Below are 25,944 nucleotides of genomic sequence, written 5' to 3' on the forward strand. Positions count from 1 at the left end.
CAAAAGCCGTGAAAACAACTTATGATCACCTAAAATTCCGGAAATCATTAAAAACTAACCTGTTCAAAAAGGCATATCATACCGACCCAACTTAAATGCCTGTACCCTGCAACATAACGAAACCAAAGCTCGTAATGGACATATAACAACTTTTCCTCTCTACAATTCTCTGTGTCTGTACACACAAACCTTATTCTACCACAACATTACTGTATTTGTTCATACCGGAATTGGCAAACGCCTTTACAGTACTATGTAAGCCACATTGAGCCTTCAAATAGGTGGGAAAATGTGGGATACAAATGTAACAAAATACTAAAAACCTGCAACAAAAGACAGAAGGAGAATATGCTTTAGCTGCAGCTCTGATACAAACAGCCAGCTGATCAAGAGAGAAAACCACTTCCCAGTTCCCATTACTCTAGAGAAAGAAAACTGCATGTGCTTATAATTAAAAAAATGTAGTCAGCTGACTTGCCTCTGTGCAGTTCTCTTCTGCTTCTGCAGGTTGGGACTCAGGACAGTAGTAGTAGTTCGCTTCTGGTGCCACAGCTCAGCTTGCTGCCTCTGATCACCTTAGCTCGCTGCTTCCGTTCTCACTCCTTCGGTGCTGCTGACTATGTGCTGCTTGCTCGACTTCTCACTGACGCTGCCTCCTCTCCGAGTCCTCCAGTTCTGCTGCTCAGTGCTCCTCAGTGGGGATGCGTCCTACTTTCCTAGTCCACCGGTGCTGTGCTGCTGAATCAGGTGATGACCTTGCTGCCTTCGAGCTTATATATATTCTGGCACCGGACCTGGCTGAAGCCTACTGCTCACTCAGCAGCATGACTCATTTCACCTCACCACCTCTCCTGTTGGAGCCCTGCCCTGAGGTGTACAATTAAGGAAAGAGAACATTCTCCGAGGACAAGCAGGCTGCTTGTTCTCACGACTGGGTGACGTCCGCGGCAGCCCCCACCAACCGGAAAAATGCTTCGCGGGACGGTCGGCACGCAGGGCACGCCCACCGCGCATGCGCGGCCGTCTTCCCGCCCGTGCGCGACCGCTCCCGCCAGTTCCTTTTTTCCGCGACTGGAGAGAGTTGTGCTTTTGCCACTCTCTCTGTTTTCAGCCGCCGGATTTTTCGACCGCGTTTACGCGGATCGTCGCTTCGCTTCGGACTACCGTTCGGTTTTCCCTTTTCTTGTTTGTTAAAAAAAAAACCAAAAAACAAATCTGCGCGTGTGGAGCACGCGCTCCCCTTTTCCCTCGCTTCTAGCGGGGACGCCACGTTGCGGCCTAGTGGTCGCTCGGTCGTTTATTTTTTCGTGGTGTGATTTTAGCCACCATTGACGACTTTGACTTCGCCGACGCGATTTTTCCGTCGATGTCCTCGAAGGTCCCGAGTGGATTTAAAAAGTGTGGTCGCTGCGGCCGGCCGATCTCGCAGACCGACACCCACGCTTGGTGCCTCCAGTGCCTCGGGCCGGAGCACAATCTCAAGTCGTGTGCTTTGTGTCTCGGTCTCCGGAAACGGACTCAGGTTGCGAGGCAAGTTTCTGCGGGACCGTCTTTTTGGGAACTTGCGCCGGCCCCTCGACGTCGACCTCGACGGCATCGGTATCGAAGGCCGGTTCTTCGGTACCGGTATCGATGCCCGAGACATCGGCACCGATGGCAGCGACCCCAGGAGAACAGGTCCCGCCAGCCCGCCGGTGAGAGTGGGGTTGAGAGGCCGCGCGGGCAGTCGGCCCCGGTCACTCCCTCAGCTCGTGAGCCACGGGACCGAACCCTGTCTGACCCGGGTACCTCGAGACCGAGGGGGATCGACCTCCTCCTCCTCCATGCCCTCCGGCGCCGGTGACGTGCATCGAAAAAAAGGACAAGAAGCGTCGTCACCGGGCGCCCTCGGTGCATCCCGAAGAGGAGTCGACGTCGAAGCGTCATCGTCGAGAGGAGAGGTCCCCGTCGGTTGTGGAGGTACCGACGCGTCGGGGTTCCGGCACCATCGGTGCCGTCTCCTGGCTCCCAGCAGCTTCCGGCACCGACACCCTTAGCGGCCCCACCGCCTTTCCCGGCAGCGGGCCTGGACGAGTGCCTCAGAGCCATCCTTCCGGGGATCCTGGAAGGGCTGATGCGCCAGGCTGTGCCGGCGCCGGGGGTGCTTGCGCCCTCGGCGCCGATGACTGTGGCGCCGGCGAGCTCTAGCCCGGCGCCGGGGCTGTCGACACCGCCGCCGCTTGCGGTGCCGGTCTCGACTGGCACGCAGGTGGAGTCCCCGTCGACGTCGATGGAGGGAGCTCCGTCCCCGCCGGCGCGGGAGTCCACCGCTCGACGACACCGAGACCTCGGTGCCTCGACGTCGAGCCGGGCCCGGTACAGGACTCAGCTACATGAGCTAATGTCCGATACCGAGGATGAGGACTCGTGGGGGGAAGAGGAGGACCCTAGATATTTCTCCTCAGAGGAGTCTACGGGCCTTCCCTCGGACCCCACGCCTTCACCGGAGAGGAAGCTCTCACCTCCTGAGAGTCTCTCCTTTGCCTCCTTTGTGCGGGATATGTCTATCAGCATTCCCTTCCCCGTGGTCTCTGTGGAAGAGCCGAGGGCCGAGATGCTCGAGGTCCTCGACTATCCATCACCACCTCGAGAGTCCTCCACGGTGCCGCTGCACAATGTCCTGAAGGAGACGCTGCTCCGGAACTGGGTGCAACCATTAACTAACCCCACCATTCCCAAGAAAGCAGAGTCCCAGTACAGGATCCACTCTGACCCAGAGCTCATGCGGCCCCAATTGCCCCATGACTCGGCGGTCGTGGATTCTGCTCTCAAGAGGGCACGGAGTTCGAGGGATACCGCCTCGGCGCCCCCGGGGCGGGAGTCTCGCACTCTGGACTCGTTTGGGAGGAAGGCCTACCAATCCTCCATGCTCGTGACCCGCATCCAGTCATACCTGCTCTATATGAGCATTCACATGCGGACCTATGTGCAACAACTGGCGGACCTGGTCGAGAAGCTCCCGCCGGAGCAGTCCAGGCCTTATCAGGAGGTGGTCAGGCAGCTGAAGGCGTGCAGAAAGTTCCTGTCCAGGGGTATTTTTGACACCTGTGACGTGGCATCTCGTGCTGCGGCCCAAGGTATAGTGATGCGCAGGCTCTCATGGCTGCGTGCCTCTGACCTGGACAACCGCACCCAGCAGAGACTGGCTGACGTCCCTTGCCGGGGGGATAACATTTTTGGTGAGAAGGTCGAGCAGATGGTGGACCAACTGCATCAGCGGGAAACCGCTCTCGACAAGCTCTCCCACCGGGCGCCTTCAGCATCCACCTCAGCAGGTGGACGTTTTTTTTCCCGGGCCCGGCAGGCTGCACCCTATTCTTTTGCAAAGCGTAGGTACAACCAGCCGGCCCGAAGGCCTCGTCAGGCACAGGGACAGCCCCAGCGCGCTCGTTCCCGTCAACAGCGTGCGCCTAAGCAGCCCCCTGCGCCTCCACAGCAAAAGCCAGGGACGGGCTTTTGACTGGATCCACGGGAACATAGCCGCCCTACAAGTGTCCGTACCGGACGATCTGCCGGTCGGGGGGAGGTTAAAATTTTTTCACCAAAGGTGGCCTCTCATAACCTCCGACCAGTGGGTTCTCCAAATAGTGCGGTGCGGATACGCCCTGAATTTGGCCTCCCTGCCTCCAAATTGTCCCCCGGGAGCTCAATCCTTCAGCTCCCATCACAAGCAGGTACTTGCAGAGGAACTCTCCGCCCTTCTCAGCGCCAATGCGGTCGAGCCCGTAACACCCGGGCAGGAAGGGCAGGGATTCTATTCCAGGTACTTCCTTGTGGAAAAGAAAACAGGGGGGATGCGTCCCATCCTAGACCTGAGAGGCCTGAACAAATTCCTGGTCAAAGAAAAGTTCAGGATGCTTTCCTTGGGCACCCTTCTGCCAATGATTCAGAAAAACGATTGGCTATGTTCCCTGGATTTAAAGGATGCATATACTCACATCCCGATACTGCCAGCTCACAGACAGTATCTCAGATTCCGCCTGGGCGCACGGCACTTTCAGTATTGTGTGCTGCCCTTTGGGCTCGCCTCCGCCCCACGAGTGTTTACGAAGTGCCTCGTGGTGGTGGCGGCGTACCTACGCAGGCTGGGAGTGCACGTGTTCCCATATCTCGACGATTGGCTGGTCAAGAACACCTCGGAGGCAGGAGCCCTCCGGTCCATGCAGTGCACTATTCAACTTCTGGAGCTGCTGGGGTTTGTGATAAATTACCCAAAGTCCCATCTCCAGCCATCCCAGTCTCTGGAATTCATAGGAGCGCTGCTGAATACCCAGACGGCTCAGGCCTACCTTCCCGAAGCGCGGGCCACCAATCTCCTGGCCCTGGCTTCGCAGACCAGAGCGTCTCAGCGGGTCACAGCTCGGCAGATGTTGAGACTTCTGGGTCATATGACCTCCACAGTTCATGTGACTCCCATGGCTCGTCTTCACTTGAGATCTGCTCAATGGACCCTAGCTTCCCAGTGGTTCCAAGCCACCGGGAATCTAGAAGATGCCATCCGCCTCTCCACCAGTTGCCGCACTTCACTGCTCTGGTGGACCATCCGGACCAATTTGACCCTGGGACGTCCATTCCAAATTCCGCAGCCTTCGAAAGTGCTGACGACGGATGCATCTCGCCTGGGGTGGGGAGCTCACGTCGATGGGCTTCACACCCAGGGTCTGTGGTCCCTCCAGGAAAAGGATCTACAGATCAACCTCCTGGAGCTCCGAGTGATCTGGAACGCACTGAAGGCTTTCAGAGATCGGCTGTCCTACCAAATTATCCAAATTCGGACAGACAATCAGGTTGCAATGTATTACGTCAAGAAGCAGGGGGGCACCGGATCTCACCCCCTGTGTCAGGAAGCCGTCGGGATGTGGCGCTGGGCGTGCCGGTTCGGCATGCTCCTCCAAGCCACATACCTGGCAGGCGTAAACAACAGTCTGGCCGACAGACTGAGCAGAGTCATGCAAACCGCACGAGTGGTCGCTCCATTCCAGAGTGGTACGCAAGATCTTCCGAGCGTGGGGCACCCCCTCGGTGGATCTTTTCACCTCTCAGACCAACCACAAGCTGCCTCTGTTCTGTTCCAGACTTCAGACACACGGCAGGCTAGCGTCAGATGCCTTTCTCCTTCATTGTGGGACCGGCCTCATGTATGCTTATCCTCCCATACCTTTGGTGGGGAAGACCTTACTGAAGCTCAAGCAAGACCGCGGCACCATGATTCTGATAGCGCCCTTTTGGCCCCGTCAGATCTGGTTTCCTCTTCTTCTGGAGTTGTCCTCAGAAGAACCGTGGAGATTGGAGTGTTTTCCGACTCTCATTTCGCAGAACGACGGAGCGTTGCTGCACCCCAACCTTCAATCCCTGGCTCTCACGGCCTGGATGTTGAGGGCGTAGACTTCGCTGCGTTGGGTCTATCTGAGGGTGTCTCCCGGGTCTTGCTTGCCTCTAGGAAGGATTCCACTAAAAAGAGTTACTTTTTCAAGTGGAGGAGGTTTGTCGTTTGGTGTGAGAGCAAGGCCCTAGAACCTCGCTCTTGCCCTGCACAGAACCTGCTTGAATACCTTCTGCACTTATCAGAGTCTGGCCTCAAGACCAACTCAGTAAGGAATCACCTTAGTGCGATTAGTGCTTACCATTATCGTGTGGAAGGTAAAGCCATCTCTGGAGAGCCTTTAGTCGTTCGATTCATGAGAGGCTTGCTTTTGTCAAAGCCCCCTATCAAGCCTCCTACTGTGTCATGGGATCTCAACGTCGTCCTCACCCAGCTGATGAAACCTCCTTTTGAGCCACTGAATACCTGCCATCTGAAGTATTTGACCTGGAAGGTCATTTTCTTGGTGGCAGTTACTTCAGCTCGTAGGGTCAGTGAGCTTCAAGCCCTAGTAGCTCATGCTCCATATACCAAATTTCATCACAATAGAGTAGTGCTCCGCACCCACCCAAAGTTCCTGCCGAAGGTGGTGTCGGAGTTCCATCTTAACCAGTCAATTGTCTTGCCAACATTCTTCCCCAGGCCGCATACCCGCCCTGCTGAACGTCAGTTGCACACATTGGACTGCAAGAGAGCATTGGCCTTCTACTTGGAGCGGACACAGCCCAACAGACAGTCCGCCCAATTGTTTATTTCTTTCGACCCTAACAGGCTAGGGGTCGCTGTCGGGAAACGCACCATCTCCAATTGGCTAGCAGATTGCATTTCCTTCACTTACGCCCAGGCTGGGCTGACTCTTGAGGGTCATGTCACGGCTCATAGTGTCAGAGCCATGGCAGCGTCGGTGGCCCACTTGAAGTCAGCCACTATTGAAGAGATCTGCAAGGCTGCGACGTGGTCATCTGTCCACACATTCACATCTCATTACAGCCTCCAGCAGGATACCCGACGCGACAGTCGGTTCGGGCAGTCGGTGCTGCAGAATCTGTTTGGGGTGTAAATCCAACTCCACCCTCCAGGACCCGAATTTATTCTGGTCAGGCTGCACTCTCAGTTAGTTGTTCTTCGTAGGTCAATTTCTGTTGTTCCCTCGCCGTTGCGAGGTTCAATTGACCTGGGTTATTGTTTTGAGTGAGCCTGAGAGCTAGGGATACCCCAGTCGTGAGAACAAGCAGCCTGCTTGTCCTCGGAGAAAGGGTATGATACATACCTGTAGCAGTTGTTCTCCGAGGACAGCAGGCTGATTGTTCTCACCTACCCTCCCTCCTCCCCTTTGGAGTTGTGTGTTTCATCTTTTGCTAGTTATTCAACTGGCGGGAGCGGTCGCGCACGGGCGGGAAGACGGCCGCGCATGCGCGGTGGGCGTGCCCTGCGTGCCGACCGTCCCGCGAAGCATTTTTCCGGTTGGTGGGGGCTGCCGCGGACGTCACCCAGTCGTGAGAACAATCAGCCTGCTGTCCTCGGAGAACAACTGCTACAGGTATGTATCATACCCTCTATTGGACTAATTTGGAGACCCAGAATGAGGCTTGAAATGCATAGAGACAGAGCCGGAAGTTTGGAATGGAGCCAAGGTATTGTACACAGTTCTGAGGCACCATTTCCAGTGTTGTACTTTTTCATTTGGCTTAGCTACAGCACCCAAAACATTTTCCAAGGTAATGGTAGTTGTCACCCTGCCTTGCGGGTGGAAGGAAAGAATTTTAGTCCATCCCTTCCTTGACTATTGGCAAATACGAGCAAAGTCTTAAAAAAAGAAAGCATAAGGGTCATCAGTCTAGTGGTAGAGTTTCTTCAAGATCTGGGATGGGTAAATGTATGACATTGTGGGCCCAATACAGCAATATTTGAGTGTGAATAGGACATGATACTTTGTGCACCCAGTTCTGTTTGTTTTTTCTTTTCCTGATAGGTCTTTTTTGGGGGGGGGGGGGGGAAGGGGGCAGGGAAGGAGTTCTTTTCCATCTAGCAATTTCTTGTTTCTGTATTAAAATTTGTTTTCTAAAAAATCTGGTATGGTTGGTCAAGTCATCGAAAAGCAAGCTTCGACCATCTCAAACTTTGGAATATTTGAGAGCATTGTTCAATACGCAGCAGAATAAAGTGTTTTCCCGAGCAGAGAGAAAACAAGTCGCAGGCCCAAATTAACAAAGTTGGATTCTTTACACTGGCTGCATGGGACTGCCTACTAATTTTGGACTCGGTAGCAGTGATGTTGGAATTGATCCCATGGGTGAGAGCTCATATTCAACCTCTTCAGTGAGCTCTTTTCTCTCACTGGTTGCCACACAGGTACAAGACTTCAATGTGAATTTGCTCCTTCAAAGATGCTAGGAAAACTCTGTTCCGGTAGTTGCAAACATTTAGCTTGGCACAAAGAATGAGTCTGGAAACTCCAAACGGGATAGTAATAATTGTAGGAGCAAAGTAAGCATTACTTGTGCAGTATGCCCAGACCTGCAAGTTAGGCCATGTATATGGTCTCATACATACATGACATCCAGCATTAACAACCTGATTACAATATACAAACTCAGACATTTCATCTATAAAGCCTCTAGAACAATGCGGAGACATCAAGTTAAACAGAAGTACAACTACTTGTGTTTACGGTACTTGGAAGCTGCGGATAAGGTCACGATATTCCAAGACAATCAAGCTGTTATCAGAATTAACGTTTCATTGCTGGCAGACTGTTACCAGAATTGACATCAGTGCAGGACTCTTGTAGACACTGTGGCTGTCAACATGTACTTATTTGTGTTACTGCAAGGACAGAAAGTACGTCAGTACAGATACAGCTTCTGATTTCTCTATAAAAATGGATATTTTATCAGAGATAGAGCTGTAGTGTCAACATCACATCTGAGGGGCAAGATCTGCATTGGACCAGACAGACATCTGAAGGACTGCATCGGGTTATATGCCATGTGTCTTTGTATTAGTGCTCTGGGGTTAGAGTGACTCTTTGTACTTCAGAGTCTAGTTAGGGATTTAGGGGCATTTACTCTTAGCTATTTCTGTAATGGGATTGTCTTTGTTTTTATTCCTGTCTTCCTTATATTATTTGCTACTATTGTAAATAAAATACCCTATTTTTATAATACTTGGATGTGGAGTTAGTTCCTTCTATTATTTTGACACAGTGGGCTTGGATCTAAGGATAAGGGGAATACATTTGCACCTGACACCAGACTTACTAATGTTAGTCTTTTCTGGGACCCATTTGTTTCAGAATTTATACTAAGAGTCAGGTACCCCAATAACACCCCAAAAAGAGTGCTATCTGTATTGGGCCTACATAACTATGAATGCAAATCTCAGCAGCTGGGGAGCATGTTGCCTGTGCTCAGGGGCATCTGGAAATTAGAGCTATTCAGCTAGTTCTGATAGTTTTCAGCCATCCTGATGTTTCAGAAGAGATCTGTTTGCATTCTGTCCAGCAGTGCTAAGGTGGTGGCATATATGTGAACAAGCAAGGAGGTTTAAGAGATCTCAAGTGTCAGAAGATACTGCAAATGATGATCTGGGCAGAACAGAATCTAGAAGACATCTCAGTAGCAGGGATAGACAACATTCAAGAGTACTTTCTCAGCAGGAACACTTTGCCCCATCTGCAAGGATCCATTCCTCTGGATCCATTTTCTGCAGTGGTGCAGCACTACGGTGTCCAGATCATGGGCTTAATAGCAGTTCTCGATGCATAAGTGCCCAGATTTTTCGGTCAAAGAAAGGAGAAGCAGTTTGCAGAAAAAAATGCTCTTGTTCAACCATGGCCAAGTTCAGGCCTATTGTATGTTTCTCTGCCTGGCCACTCCTGGTCCAAGTCATTAAAAGGATTGTGGCATGAAGGGCTGGTGGTTAGCTCCAGATTGGCCCAGGAGTCTGTGATATGGAGATCTGAGACCACAAGTCAAGACTCTCCCTTAGTTTTATAAGACAAAAAAGGAATCTTAGTAAAGGAAAGTCTACTTCCTTGGCTTATGCGAGTTTAGAGAAATTTTGAAGCTTGGTGTAATTTGTTTTTCCTTGAGTCTCTCTAGACCTGTCCAGAACCACCTTTTATAAGCAGGTTTCTCTTTACATTTTTGAATTTATTAAGAAGATTTGATGAGAGCTATTTAATCTTTTCCAGCTGATTAGCCATTACAAATCTTAAAAGCAGTTCAGCTTTTTGTTTTGGTTGTCTGTTGTGGGTTAATCTTGGATCTTTGGGGAGTTACTCCTACTGACTTACCAGTGGGCTACGCAGGATACCTCAGTGGTGATGTCACAAGTCATTTGTTCTCAGTTTCCACTTGCTGGCAGAAAAGCATAAACTAAGCGTCTGGAGGGACTCAAAAGAAAATTAGCAGGTAAGACCTAATTTCTTCTTTCTATGTGTCTAGACATCAGTACTAACTATTAGGAACACTCATTCATAACTGTATTAAACCACATAAAAGCTGGACAAATTTTGTGCTGTATTTCAGCTGAACTGTGTTTTTTCTGCTTGTATGGAAACAGTGTCTTGCTGCAGTTGATGTAAGCAATATTCATATTTTTCAGACAATTGGAACCAAACCAATTGCACACATTGATCAGTTCACATCTGATATGTTGGGATCTGCTGAGTTGGCAGAGGAGGTCAGCCTAAATGGTTCTGGCAAGTTGGTGAAGGTAATATTGAGTTCTGCAAGTATTAAATAGGAAAACCTTGTCTTTCACAATCCGATTGTGGCATTTCTGTACCATAGATCACAGGCTGTACAAACCCTGGAAAAACTGTCACTATTGTGGTTCGTGGCTCCAACAAACTGGTGATTGAGGAAGCTGAACGTTCAATCCATGATGCTCTGTGTGTCATTCGCTGCTTAGTGAAGAAGAGGTAAGTAACAATAGAGAAATGTTTTTATTACAAATAAAGAATAATGCATATAAAAACATGCTCTCACTGTTATGTTATAGATACTACTACTACTACTTAACATTTCTAGAGCGCTACTAGGGTTAATAAGATAAAGGACTTCAAACTTGTAATCAATTAATTCAGTTTAAACAAAGGAAGCCTCAAGAGTCTAGGGTACCTACAGAGATGGTTAACCCTTTAACAGACTCATCATCATAGGTTTCATTATAACCTCCGAAACCAACCACAGTGTAAAAAATTCCCTAGTGCAGAATAGACATTGTAGCAAACAAAAACGGAGTACCTTTTATATACCACAAAAAAACAGAAGAAACCAGTCTTCGCAAAAAACACTGGACAAAACAGCATAAACCAACAGAAAGAGAAGAAAACCAACAACAACAAATCCAACTACCGAGGAAACAGACAATTAACAAAAATAAACACATACAACCTCCCCACAGAACCTTACCGCTCAATCCGAATAGGATACATCAACGCAAGATCAGCGATAAGCAATTCCGTAGACATACTAGACTGGACTACCACAGAGAAACTAGACCTTCTATTCATCATGGAAACATGGTTTCACGGCCCCACAGACCCCGCCATCAAAAACACATGCCCACCAGATTACAAAATCACCCACTGGACAAGAAACGGAAAAAGAGGTGGCGGAATAGCCATAATTTACAAATCCGAGTTCACCATCACAACTACTGGTGAATCCACTTCACCACAACTCGAAATCGCCTCGACAAGAATCAATCATCCGAACCTACAAGGACACCTCAATACAATTTTATTCTACAGACCACCAGGAAAATGGAAAGACTCCCAAGCGCAACTCATGGACTTCATCTCGAACACATGTGTCTCGGCCTCCAATATCTTCATTATAGGAGACATCAACCTACATCTTGAAGACGACACTTCAAAAAACACACTAGAATGTAAAGAATTCCTAAAACTATGGGACTTACACGCTCCAAACACCCAACCAACACACAAAAAAGGACACACACTAGACATCATCACACACAAATTCGACCAAGACTCAACTATCCTACTCACAGACACAAGATGGATACCCACACCATGAACAGACCACTATAAAGCACATGTCTCCCTCCTCTGGCGAAAAACACACAGAAACGCAGTCAACAAAAACGAACGAACAACATACACTACGAGAGGAAAAATAGACCCTACATCATTCTGGCAATAGGTCTACCAAAATGAATGGCCAGTAAACACTAACACCGTACAGTTCCTCCTAGAATGGGATAACGTATGTAAAACAATATTAGACACAATTGCCCCATTCCAAACTAGAACATCGCACAGGAAAAAATCTAATCCATGGTTCACCGAAGAGCTGAAAGAACTGAAAACGCAAGTCAGAAAACTAGAACGCGCATGGAACAAAAAGAAAGATGAACACACACTGAATGCATGGAAATCACTTCGGAGGAAATACAAATACACCATAAAACAGACTAAAAGAATACACTATAAAACTATGATTGGACCAAACTACAAAGACACGCACAAACTCTTCCACCTTGTAAATAAGCTGCTAGACACTACACCTGTTACAAACAACAACAAAGAAATACCAGGGGTTGACGACCTCGCGAACTACTTCAAAGAGAAAATCATACAACTACGACTTAGAATACCCACCAGCCCTACCGAATACACCACATTCCTGAACTGCCTAGACCCTGAAGACGGAATACACCCAGCAGACAGGATCTGGACCGAATTCGAAGTACTGTCAGAAGACCTTATCTTTAAAACGCTTAAAAGATTTGCCAAATCCCAATGCAAACTAGACATCTGCCCAAGCAACCTCATGAAATCAGCTCCTCATCAATTCATATTAGACTTAACGAACCACCTGAATTTCATGCTACAAAACGGACTTTTCCCAAAGGAAAAATCTTACTCGCCCCAATACCCAAAGACACTAAGAAAAACGCTAGTGAAATAACTAACTACAGACCAGTTGCATCCATACCACTAATAACCAAAATAACAGAAGGAGTGGTAACTAAACAACTCACAAGTTATCTCGACAAGTTCTCAATACTGCATGACGCCCAATCAGGATTCCGTTCGAAACACAGCACAGAGACAGTATTAACTACCCTATTGACCAAATTTAAGCAACGGATCGCAACAGGCTCCAATATACTCCTTCTACAATTTGACATGTCAAGTGCCTTTGACATGGTTGACCACGGAATCCTATTACACATTCTTGAATATTTCGGCATCGGAGGCAATGTCCTAAATTGGTTCAAGGGGTTCTTAACCTCACGCTCATACCAAGTCACATCAAATTCAACCACATCTGCTGCATGGACACCTGAGTGCGGAGTACCGCAGGGATCTCCCCTCTCACCAACAATTTTCAACCTACTGATGACCCCACTAGCAAAACTTCTATCAAACCATAACCTCAACCCTTACATATATGCCGATGATGTAACGATATATATTCCTTTTAAACAAAACATCAACGAAATCTCCAACGAAATCAACCAAAGTCTACACATCATGAATACTTGGGCAGACGCATTCCGACTGAAATTGAACGCAGAAAAAAACTCAATGCTTCATATTAACCTCCCAATACAACACAACAAAATTTACTGCTATCAACACACCTAAACTAAACTTGCCAATTTCAGAAAATTTAAAAATCCTTGGAGTAACAATCGACCGCTACCTTACACTTGAGACTCACGCGAACAACACAACAAAAAAGATGTTCTTCGCCATGTGGAAGCTGAAAAGAATAAAACCATTCTTTCCAAGATCTGTCTTCCGCAACCTGGTACAATCACTCGTATTAAGCCATCTAGATTACTGCAACTCATTATACGCAGGCTGCAAAGAACAAATAATGAGAAAACTTCAGACAGCCCAGAATACAGCAGCCAGACTCATCTTCGGAAAACCAAAATACAAAAGCGCAGCACCATTACGCGAGAAACTACACTGGCTCCCACTCAGGGAACGTGTCACCTTTAAAATATGCACGTTAGTGCACAAAATCATTCACGGTGAAGCCCCTGCATACATGTCTGACTTGGTAGACCTGCCACCTAGAAACGCCAAAAAATCATCCAGAACTTTCCTCAACCTCCACTTCCCTAAGTGCAAAGGCATAAAGTATAAAGTACTACATGCATCAACCTTCTCCTACAAGAGCACGCAACTCTGGAACGCACTGCCACGCGGCCTAAGAGCGGTTTATGAGTTGACAGACTTCCGCAAACGACTGAAGACCTATCTCTTTGACAAAACATACCGCAAGGATCAAAACATATAAATCCCATATACACCATAACAACGCCTCAAGATATTACCCGTGTACTCCACTTCCCCGTACTCTCTCCCATTCAGTAATCTACCCACAGATAAAAAATGTTTACCCCATCGCTCTCTTGCTATTATTAGATCAGCGTAGTAATTCCCCAACGTCATATCCTTTAGTTTCTACGCCCCAAAGGTGATTGATCTGACTCTGTCTTCCTTAACTATTCACAATGTAACCCATATTCGTAATGTAACAAACTGTATTTCCATCATTAACAATGTATTATAAGCCACACTGAGCCCGCAAATAGGTGGGAAAATGTGGGATACAAATGCAATTAAATAAATAAATAAATAAATAAGATGACTAAAAAAAATAAAAAATAATAAAGAAATAAAAAATAAAATAAAAGAGCGGTGACACTTTGGTTATTGAAGTTAAAAAGTAGACTTTATTTGTCGATGGATAGCAGGGAGAAAGAGACTCGACACAGCTGTGTTTCTGCCGTATATAAAAGGTCCTCCATTTTTTTTTTTTGCTACAGTGTCTTTTCTCCACAAGGGAGTTTTTTAAACTGTGGTTGGTTTTGGAGGTTATAATGAAACCTTTGATGATGAGTCTGTTAAAGGGTTAACCATCTCTAGGTACCCTAGACTCTTGAGGCTTCCTTTGTTTAAATTGAAGTCCTTTATAACATAACAATGAGAGCATTTTTTATATGCAGTTTCTGTTTTTTGCTCTTCAGCTCTAGTTGTTGAATTTTGAGAAATAAAGAATAATGCAGTTTGTAGAGGATATAGAAGTTTACCTTCAGAAATCTAATTTGTAAACTGCTCTGGTATTACTGCATGAAGGGCAGCGTATCAATTATGAAACTGAACTGAAGTTTTTAGATAGTTAAACCAGCTGTTTACCACGTGCTTTTGATTTTTAGAGCTCTGATCGCAGGTGGTGGTGCCCCAGAAATAGAACTGGCATTTCGGTTGAATGAATACTCGCGCACACTGAGCGGTATGGATTCCTACTGTGTCCGTGCCTTTGGAGATGCCATGGAAATTATTCCATCTACTCTGGCAGAAAATGCAGGCCTTAACCCTATTTCCACTGTAACGGAGTTGAGAAACAGGCATGCTCAAGGAGAGAAAACTGCCGGCATTAATGTGCGAAAGGTAATGTCTGACACAGGCAGTGATGAGATTAGTTTTGCGGTTTGGTAGTTTCATGTGTAAAAAGCAAGATGAGAATCTCAAAACAATTTCTTGAAAATTTGACCAGCACTGAGCACTTTCTAAACTTCTTATGTAATACCTTGTGTATGCTTTTAAAGTTACATTGAAGACCACTACTGAGCTTGTAAAGAAGATAACATGCCCCAAGTGTAGGTCTTACTAGTCCTCAATCAGCTCACGAAAAGCACTGTTTGAGCTCTTAGGTCATCACTCAAGCATCTGACCTGGAAAACAATATTTCTAATTGTCATCACACATACAGGAGAGTCAGCAAACTCTCAGGCCTTGGTCATTTATGGCTCATACAGTAATATCTTCGCCAGTAGAGCATTACATCTGTTAAGCTCCTGCCCAAGAGTGAATTTCAACTCAGCCAGTCTATAGTTCTCCTTTCATTTAGTCCTACATGTATCCTCCAGCAAAAGAGGCCTTACTCAAACTAGACTGTAGATGCTTTTTTTCAGAGGACAAGCAGGTCCTTGTATTCTAACAGCTGGGTCTGTAGTGGGTACTATGCTTGGGTCTGTCAAGACAGCAAGTAATAAGAAATACAAGTCCTGAAAAAATTGCAATAAAATAAAGTGTGTTTAGGAAATTCTCAGAGGACAAGCAGGCCAGTTGTATTCTCACATCTGGGTGACATCACCAACAGAGCCTAGTGCAGATGCTGACTTAGCAAGATTAACTTAGAACTTTCTAGTAGCATCCCATTGCACATGCATCTGGTGCCTTCCTGCCTGACACACGAGCGTGGGTTCCTCAGTCTTTGTTTTTCCGCTTAGCATGGAGGACATGTCTTTGTGTTCTTAGTGCATACATCTCTCTTTTGCAGTGTCTTCAAATAAAGGTAATTTTTTTTCCTTATTTAAATTATTTTTTGTTTTTCTTAATTATATTTTAATTCCCTTTAATTTTACTAGTTTTTTTTTTTCAGCTCTTCAGGTTTCCTTCTTTTTTGGTTTGAGCACTGCCTCTGTTTCTGTTCACAATTGAAGAGTTTAATTTGGTTCTTTTCTCCATGTCCCAGTGGCTTCAAAAGGTGCGCCCAATATAATTGGGTTATTTCTGTTATGGACCCACACTCTTAGTGTATTGGGTGCCTTGGGAAGGACTATGAGCTAACTCTTGTTCTCTCAGTTTAAAAAAAGCAGTTGACACAGAGGGCGTGGCAGGTCCAACAGGAGAGATTTGTTTTAGCTCCTCAAAGGCCAGTACATCATCGTAGGCACTGGAAACATCAACCTTGATGACTGCCAAGTCTTCATCATCCACTGGGAGTGCACTGGTATCAAGAAGGTCTCCACCCCTCTCAACATCAGGCGCCAAGAGTAGACCTCAGGACCAGTCACTGTCGGACCCAATATAGAGGGCATGTACAAGTTCAACGTCCTCGTTGGCACAGAAGGGCAGCAGTGTTGAGCATTGGAGGAAGACACGGTCAGTCTTAGGGGTGGTCGCACAGGGCCTCGTACTCCCAGGGGCCCTGCGCCACGCCGGCCTTGGCATGTCTCTTTCTCTTTCACCCCACCTGAAACCCAGCGTCTCTCCCTTCTGGATCCTCTAAAGGTGCATCATTCCCTTCCCTGATGCCAGCGGCTGTGATTAAGACATGTTGCTGTGGCTGCTGTTGGGGGCCTTCCCTCTGTTGGTCCTGCCGTGGTCCTGCCCATGTGGAAACAGGATGTTACCTCAACCAGAAGGCGCCAAGGTGGGACCGACAGGGAAGGCTCCGCCGCCAGCCACAGCAGCATGTCTTAATCACAGTTTTTTTGTGTAGAGATCTGTAGCAGTCCCAATAGTTCTTTTTGCTCACTAGAAAGTGTATTGGATTTTGGGTATCATATAATATTTACAGTGCTGCCTTTTCACAGATAAGGTTGGGTTTTTTTGCATCCTGGGAGTTAGTGCTGTTATGGTACAGTAAGTGTTTTGCAGTGGAGGAATTGTGTGTTGGCCTTACTGATGTTATGACAAACTAAAATTAAATTAATCATCAAACGTACATACATGTGTCAATTTTTAGAATAATGGGGGAATTTTAAAGTAGTTTGCCCACGTACCTGGATCTTTTCTTAGTTTGATATTTTTCTTTATATTCTCTTCTTTGTTATGAGAATTAGAGCTCTTAATTATAGCTGAATAATATTTGGTTGGGATGCTGCTAGAAAGTTCTAACCTAATCTCGATAGCGTTCACACCAGGCTCCATCAGATGACATCACCCAGCTATGAGAATACTTGGCCTGCTGTCCTCTGAGAACATCTGCTACAGGCGAGTAACTTCGCTTTAGTCTACCATCTGTGACACAGGTCGACTCGAGTCATCTCAGTTTTTCGTTACCTACAACCATAACTCAGGCCTACTTGGAAGTTATGTGCACAGTATCCACCTGGATTTTGCATTGTATCAACTGCTGCTACTGGCAGGCTAATCAGTGATTCCTCACTGGAATCGGTGCACATCACCTTGGAGGCACAGAGACCTCTATGGTTCCCCCACTCCCAGACATCTGCAAGGCTGCCACATGGTCTTCAGTTCTTACTTTCAGCAAGCCCTATGCTTAGTCTTTATAGCTTCTTGGGACATGATCTTCGGCCAAATGGTCCTATGTAACCTCTTTACTTAATGATCAGTTTTACCGTCTGCCATTACTGAGTTGTATAAGGACCTGCAGCTTGAGAATCGCCATAGAATGTGCCTGTATTTCTTCTACTTGTACTGCTACTCCTACTGTCCAACCTGGCACAGTGCTAGTGAAGCCTGCCCTTGAATTGGCCAACTCCCTACAGGTTTGGCAGGGATAGTGTTTATTTTACTCTTAAGCTGCTGACTTCCTGTGTGGTGTGAAGGGGGGGGGGCACTCTGGATGGTGTTGGTTCATGGCAGCCCCCTTGCTCCTTCTGGAGGACAGAGTCGTGAAGAGGGGAGGGGGATTTCCAAGGGATTCCACAATTGACTTTGGGGCACAGTTCTGCAGGCACACTTAACCACTTGCCTTCCCCACCAGAGAACTCAATTTCTTACAGAACAATACAACTAGGGAATGAACTGAAGAGAGGAGGGGCTACTATGTGCTTGTCCCAAGATTCTTTGAATTCAGATACAGTCTTCATCTTCACCAGCTCCGTTGGGAGGCCATTCCACAAATTCACCATCCTTTTCCATGAAGTATTTTCTCGGGCTACTCCTGAGTCTGTTCTCTTTCACTTTCGTCCTACACACTCTTTCCAACATTTATGCCACGGAGGTATTTAAACATCTCTATATCTCCCAGCACACAGAGTGCATCAGATGGAAACAGGATGCTGGGCTTGATGGACCTTTGATCTGTCCCAGTGTGGCAATACTTACTTATGCTTTAACTGCATTTGCTTGATGTGTATGGAGAATCCTCATTACAAGTAAGCAACATTTTGGCCCTCAACTTGTAAAGTATAGACAATAGAGGCCTAAGAATAGAGGGTAAAGGGTGTTGAGAGGCTGGATTTTGCTAACAAGCTGGTGGAGATTAAGCAAAGAACAATTAGTACATACAGACGCTTCTATTTCCTTCCCCCAACCAAAAACAAAAAAGGGCAAAACAGTAGAAACCAAACAAGCAAGGACTCAAATGCAGTATGATGAAAGATGGAAAAGTCATGTTATCTTGCTGTTTAAAAAAAAAAAAAAAAATTGTCAGGCAGCTGTTATATAAATATTCTTCTAGCCCCTGTATATTTCCTGTGGATACAGCCTATTGAAATTCAGAGTGTATAGAGCAGTAACTGCTTAAGAGAACTGCTACCAGCATCACTAATAAAGTAATGTGCATTATTTTTTTTTATCACAAGGTCTATTTAATGCAATGGGACCTAGTCAATAGTAACATGTATTTATCATTTTACATTCAATGCCAGTAGTGGATATTAGCAGCTATGGCCCTTAATTCTATGTGATAATAGCAAAGTACCTGTGTTTAGTTTACACTGAAGAATTTATACAGTTATAACAATCTAGTTTTAGTTTTTTATGTAGTGGTAGTGATTGTGTGGTTTTCTTAAAGCAGAAATCATTTGACATGTACATCTGCAGCATACTTACATACTGGAGTGAGAATGCAGAGGAAACCTGTGTTTCAATAGACTTTTTATACATTATGCCTGTATTCTAAGGAGCCCTTTTACTGAAGCTTAGCACACATTAACAGACAGTGGACACGAAATACTGTGTATGTTGTCCTTTCTCAGAGGACAAGCAGGCCATAATTCTCACAATTGGGTAACGCGATCCCCCATAGCCTGGTCTGGAGCTTTTAACCAGCTTTAAAAGAGCTTTTGTGGATTGCGAGGCATGCTCCACTGCAAATGCGTGAGTGCCTTCCCGCCCACCACAAGAGTGCAGTTACTGCAGTTGTTTTTCTATCGCAGTGAAGAGTGGTCAACATTTTGTCCTGCTCGTCACAGCTTGCTCTGAAGAGCTTCCCAAGTGCCTTTCGGCGTTTAGTTTGCTATTTTTGGCGTGCCCATGTTTGGATTCCCACTTCCTTTATTGTTTTTAGTCCTTTTTTTCTTGTTGTTGCCCTGCTTGGCCCTCACCCAGTGGTGCAGCCTCAGACACCGGTGTCACGTGTGGCCCCAGTGATGACTTCTACCCAAGCCGGTACTCCCTCGATGTCGGTGGAGGAAGCTTCACTGGAGTCAAGGTGGGAGCTGACGACTGGGACTTGCATACCGTCTTTCTTTTTTTTTTTTTTTTTTTTTTTTTATAATTTTCAATATATACATCTTATCAAAGAAGCATAGAAACAATTGCAATAATCAAAAACAGAAAAAACTTACATTCTAGAGATAAACTAGTTATCTCATTGAATGAAATAATATTTCAAATATCGACCTCAAGATTGGAAATACCTAACTAGATCCAAGATACAAAATATCATTACAAAGGAAATAATATTTATCAGATGATTACACTCCCGAAAAACATTCTCTATGTATCATCCAGTGTCCATATGGGACCTTAAACCTTAACAATAACATTCTCAGTCTCCTTAGAACATAAAAAGTCCTCGAGTTATTTTGGCTCTGAAAATTGGTAACTATTCTGTTGGTAAATAAAGCGACAAATACAAGGAAATTTAAGGGTAAACGTTGCCCCTGGATTTAATGTTTTTTGACGTAGAGCCAAAAAGGCCCTACGTCTGGCTTGAGTCTCTCTTGCTATTATCACAACTTTAGAGCCAAAAAACATCGAGTCTAAGTGTTTAAAGAATAACTTCAGTACCATCTCCCTGTCTATTTCAAGAGCAAATGTAACCACTGCTGTTGTCCTTTGGGTAATTATTTCTAAGGAAGACTCCAGGAAAGATGTCAGGTTCAGTCCTCCATCCACAACAGCATGGTCACCTCCAGATTTAGATGGTGTTAAAGTCTGAAGATAAATTACCCTTGTTATGGGTGGGAGAGATTCACCCGGCATCCCTAGAACCTCCCGCAAATATCTTTTAACCATTTCAGTTGCTGAAAAAATGGGAGATCTGGGGAGTTGACAAACCGCAAATTAAGTCTTCTTTGCTGATTTTCAAGGTATTCCATTTTCTTTTTAACAAAATTACTATCCTTAATCATGGCTTTGTTCAAGTTCTCCAGCTTGAGAATTTTGTCTTCAAGCAATTTTGTTTCCGACAACTGTCGGGCATTAATTTGCTCTTGAATCAACAGGGCTTTCGACAAAGTTTTTATTTCACCTGCACTTTTCAATAGAACCGTCTGTAACGAAGAATGCATTCAAAAAGTTAGGTCCCATAGTGCTTCAATAGTCACTACGGCAGGTTTCACCATTTCAATATTAAACTCAGGAAGGGGTGAGTTAGAGATCAATTTTAAACCATCTCTCGTTGGTAGAGGAAAATTTTTAAAGCTCTGTCCTACCAGATCTTCCTCCTCACCCATGTGTTCGGTTGGGCTCCTTTCTTCGATGGTCTTTTCCATTCCAGGCATGGGACCCAACGAATCACAAACCGCTCGCTTGCTTCCTGGTTGAGGTGGTGCCGCAGGGACTTCTGGGCTCAGGGAAGCCCCGTCTGCACTGCTGACCGAGTTGTTAGAAGCCGGTCGGATAGCAGGAGAAGATGTCGAATGGGGTCCCAGAGACACTCCGAAGCTTTCCAACGTCGTCTGCCTCGAGAGGGGGGGTACCAGTAGGGGTAACAGGAGCCTCCCTCACCTTTCCCCGCCGCTTCCCCATAATATGGGAACCGGACTCCTCTTTCAGTTCTACGGAGGTAGGCTTCAGAGCGTGTCTGAGGTAACGTCCTAACTCAGCGCCATCTTGGATCCTCCGGCTGACATACCGTCTTTCTGTGGTTACATTCAAAGCGGTTTACATATTTTATATATATATATATATATACATACATACACATACATACATACATACAGTGCAATCCGCTTAAGGGCAAGGGTCTGGGACCAAAGAAATGCATGCAGTTAACCGGAGCGTGCACTTAACCATTGTGACCTAAAGAAGCTTGACATCTGATAAACATATATACACTACTGTTTATTATTATACGTACAGTATACAGTCTCCGTTAATTGACGTTAGGCTTACTTGAAGTATAGTCCTCTGTACACTATTGGGTCTGTGAGTTCCATAGACTGTCTGCCAGACGGTAAAAACTGTCATAGCACTGACATCCAGTGGCCTCCAGATAGGCCCGCACGGTGTTGACTCTCCAGTGCTCTTGCAAAAGTGACAGGAGGAGGTTGTTTAATTTCGTCAGCATGTGCCTCGCTGCTCATTTGTTCATCTATTTCATCATCAGCCATTGTTGCCTGCGTATAGGCGCGTATCTCGACATCAGTGCTATCGTCAGCTGTTTGTAGATCGTAATCAACAGCTACGTAGCGATGAAACTCCTCTTCAGTAACACCGGCTGGTATGTCAATAACCTGTTCATCTGACACGTTTGCAACAGCTGCATCTGTTTCGTCCCTCTCCACATCCTTAACAAAGCTTGCCCACTTGTAGCAGTTCACAATGGTTGCCTGTGTAGCATGATTCCAGGCTTCTTTCTGCATATGTAGGGAATCCAACAGTGACAGATTACGAGCCAGTTCAACAGCACATTTATCCTTGCCAGTCTGGTCATCCAATAACGCTCATCAGACAACGTAGCACAAGAGGCCGATAATGTTGTTTGAAATTGGCTATTATGCCCTGATCCATAGGTTGGATCAGAGAGGTAGTGTTTGGTGGCAGGAAGACCACCTTGACATTAGACAGCCTGACATCATCCCTGTGTGCAGCACAATTATCACAAAGCAACAAAATCTGACGCTTTTGTGCCTGCATTCTAGTGTCTAACTTCTTTAGCCACTGTTTCCAAATTTCCCCAGTCATCCATAAGTACATCAGTAATGCCACACTGGGAGAAGACTAAAAGTCCATCGAGCCCAGCATCCTGTCCACGACAGCGGCCAATCCAGGCCAAGGGCACCTAGCAAGCTTCCCAAACGTACAAACATTCTATACATGTTATTCCTGGAATTGTGGATTTTTCCCAAGTCCATTTATTAGTGGTTTATGGACTTGTCCTTTAGGAAACCATCTAACCCCTTTTTAAACTCTGCCAAGCTAACCGCCTTCACCATGTTCTCCGGCAACGAATTCCAGAGTTTAATTATGCGTTGGGTGAAGAAAGATTTTCTCCAATTTGTTTTAAATTTACTACACTGTAGTTTCATTGCATGCCCCCTAGTCCTAGTATTTTTGAAAAGCGTGAACAGACGCTTCACATCCACCTGCCTGTTCCACTCCACTCATTATTTTATATACCTCTATCATGTCTCCCCTCAGCCGTCTCTTCTCCAAGGGGAAGTCGTCCCATCCCCGCTATCATTTTAGTCGCCCTTCGCTGCACCTTTTCCAATTCTACTATTCGCTTTCCTAGCCGCAGCAGCACACTGAGCAGAAGGTTTCAGTGTATTATCGACGACACCCAGATCCCTTTCTTGGTCCGTAACTCCTAACGTGGAACCTTGCATGACATAGCTATAATTCGGGTTCTTTTTCCCATATGCATCACCTTGCACTTGCTCACATTAAACGTCATCTGCATATTTAGCTGCCCAGTCTCCCAGTCTCGTAAGGTCTTTATGTAATTTTTCACAATCCTGTCGCGAGTTAACGCCTTTGAATAACTTTGTGTCATCAGCAAATTTAATTACCTCGCTAGTTACTCCCATCTCGAAATCATTTATAAATATATTAAAAAGCAGTGGTCCTAGCACAGACCCCTGAGGAACCCCACTAACTACCCTTCTCCATTGTGAATACTGCCCATTTAACCCCACTCTCTGTTTTCTATCCTTCAATGGTCCATGAATTTGCGTTAGCCTTGTATGACACAGGAGGTCGCTTAACTTTCTTGAAGCAACGGGGCTGTTTGCTCTTTCCAATGACGAGGGGTTCCAATTTCTCACTCCCATCCATATTGCAGCAAAGGAGGATCGTCAGTCAGTCCTTCAACTTTTTTCCTCCAGTAGTTTCGGCATGTATGAATGCAAGTGTTCCATCAGGAATCGCTCGCCAGTAGAGACAGTTTTCGTCAGCATTGAGGTGCAAACTCGTTCAAGATGGTAGGAAGAACTGAAACAACCCAGTTTTCAGCACCAAAGTCATCAGCATCTTGTTTCTCACCATGCTGTTTCTTGAACTTTATGTTGTTCCTCTCCTTCCATCTTTCCAACCATCCAACAGTGGCTTTGAATTCAGATAGTCCAAGACTTTCAGCTAGCTGGTTAGCTTTCTCCATAAGCAGTGGACCACTGACAGGAAACTGTCTGCTCTTGACTTGAGAAAACCACCGAAGAAGAGCATCTTCTACCTCCTCAGCTTTACCCGCCCATTTTCATTTCCGTTGTGGATTTGTATTGTTTTGCCAGTCTTCCAGAAGCTGGTCTTTCTGCTTCACGACACGTGAAATTTGACTGGGATTGACACCATATTCTTTAGCAATAGATGCTTGACTTTGTTTTCAAAATTTTTAAGAACTTCTATTCGTTCAGCCAGTGTTAAAGTCTTACAGTTCCGCCGCGACGACCCCAGTGTACACTCTAACAACATTCTTTTGCTTATTCTGCTTGTGGCAGCTAAAGGGGTGGTAAATTTGAAATCTTGTTGGTTGTCATGCGCCAATCAGCTTCCATATTCCGTGCACGCGCTTATGCGTAGTCTTTCCTGCAGAGGAGCAGTCTTAAACCTTGCATATAAGCGAATCTTGCACTTACCAGTGCTGCGCGAAACCGAAATTTGTACCCATAGAAATTGATGGCACCAAAAACGGGACTGAAGTACGGCATGCAGTTAAACAGAGCATGCGCTTATCCGACGTGCACGTAAATGGAGTGCATCCGGGGCAATGGAGGGTTAAGTGACTTGCCCAGAGTCACAAGGAGCTGCAGTAGGAATTGTTCCCCAGGATCAAAGTCTGCTGCACTAACCACTAGGCTGCTCCTCCACCCCAACATTGTTCCTCTATGTCAAGGCAGGCTCGGTCTCAGCCCTCCCATGAGGAGGTTTTGACTGATACCAATGAGGAGCGCTCATGGGAATTAGAAGAGGATCCATGGTACTTTTTGGAGGATGAATCCCTATGGTATCCCCTCCACTTGAAAGAAGAAAATCTCCCCCCAAGTGTCTTTCTTTTCTCTCTTTTGTGAAGGAAATGGCAGCTGCCATTCCATTTCCTTTAGAGATGGAGGACAAGCCCAGGGCCAAGTTGTTCGAGTTTCTGGACTATGAGTCTCCTCCTAGAGAGGCTGTGGCTGTCCCTCTCCACAAAGTACTGCAGGAGGTTCTCATTCAGAGTCCCCTCTGTCACGGTACTGCCCAAGAAAATTACTATGTACCAGATCCACAGCACACCTAGTTTTGATAAGCCCCAGGTGCCTTCTCATTCCATGGTGGTGCAGTCAGCCCCCAAAAAAGCCAGGAGTTCTAGAGACTATGCGTCATTGCTCCCAGGCAGAGAAGCTAGGACCTTGAACTTTTTTGGGAGGAAGATGTTTCAGGCCTCTGCTCGTGTCACACATTCAGTTATACCAGCTGTTCATGAGTGTCTACTTGTAGGACTTGGGGCACAAGATGCTTGACTTGACTGACTCTCTCCCACCGGAGCAGGTTGAGTCGCTGTGCCAGTTGGCAAGCAGCAGAAGGCGTGTCATAAGTCCTTTGCCAGAGACATATACAACACTTTTGATGTGGCATTCAGGGTCTCTGCCCAAAGTATAGCAATGCGCAGACTCTCATGGCTGCGTGTTTCTGACTTGGAGCCAGCGGTTCAGCAGAGGTTGGCGGGTTCACCAGAGGGATAACCTTTTTGGAGAGAAGATTGAGGGAGGTTGCTGACCAAATCAAAAAACATACTAGTACCATATGTTCTCTCTCCCACTGGGCACCTTCTGCATCAGCTTTCTCCTCTAGGTTGTCTTTTAGCAAGTCGGGAAGGGGTGCCTACTATTCTCAGAGGCATAGATAGCGTCACCTCCTCTTGTCAGCCTGCTCAGTCCCAGCACGCTCGTTCCCGTCAGTGTGCGCCTAAGGCCTCTGCTGCTTCCCAGTCAAAGCAGGGGATGGGCTTTTGATTGACTCCAGCAGAGCATAGCAGCTGTTAGTGCCCATCCCGGATGACTTGCTGGTTGGGGGGAGGCTGAAGTTTTTCCACGAAAGGTGGCCCCTTATAACCTCGTACTGGTGAGTTCGCCAAATAGTCTGTCTCAGATACACCCTAAATTGGCATCTGAAACCTCCAAATTGCCCACTGGGAGCTCATTACTTCAGTTGTCAGCACAAGCAGGTACTTATAGAGGAACTCTCAGCCCTTCTGAAGGCCCATGCGGTCGATCCCATTCCACCAGGGGAAGAAGCGTGGAGATTCTATTCCATGTACTTCCTTGTGCAGAAGAAGAAAGGAGGGATGCATCCCATTCTTTTGCCTAAGGGCCCTGAACAAATTCCTTGCCAAAGGAAAATTCAGAATGGTTTCCCTGGG

At 46.3% G+C, this 25,944-nt stretch overlaps 1 protein-coding gene across 1 annotated transcript in view; it reads left to right on the plus strand.

The window, feature by feature from the left end:
• The window catches only part of CCT4 (chaperonin containing TCP1 subunit 4), a 119,921-nt gene that overhangs the window by 81,607 nt on the left and 12,370 nt on the right, over positions 1-25,944 (plus strand). The window contains exons 10-12 of the mRNA XM_030196167.1: positions 10,010-10,120; positions 10,198-10,328; positions 14,615-14,849. Coding sequence (XP_030052027.1) covers positions 10,010-10,120; positions 10,198-10,328; positions 14,615-14,849 — 477 coding nt within the window. The remainder of the gene's footprint in view (positions 1-10,009; positions 10,121-10,197; positions 10,329-14,614; positions 14,850-25,944) is intronic.

Source organism: Microcaecilia unicolor, chromosome 3 (assembly GCF_901765095.1).
Source record: "Microcaecilia unicolor chromosome 3, aMicUni1.1, whole genome shotgun sequence".
In the NCBI taxonomy this organism is placed as follows: Eukaryota; Metazoa; Chordata; class Amphibia; order Gymnophiona; family Siphonopidae; genus Microcaecilia; species Microcaecilia unicolor.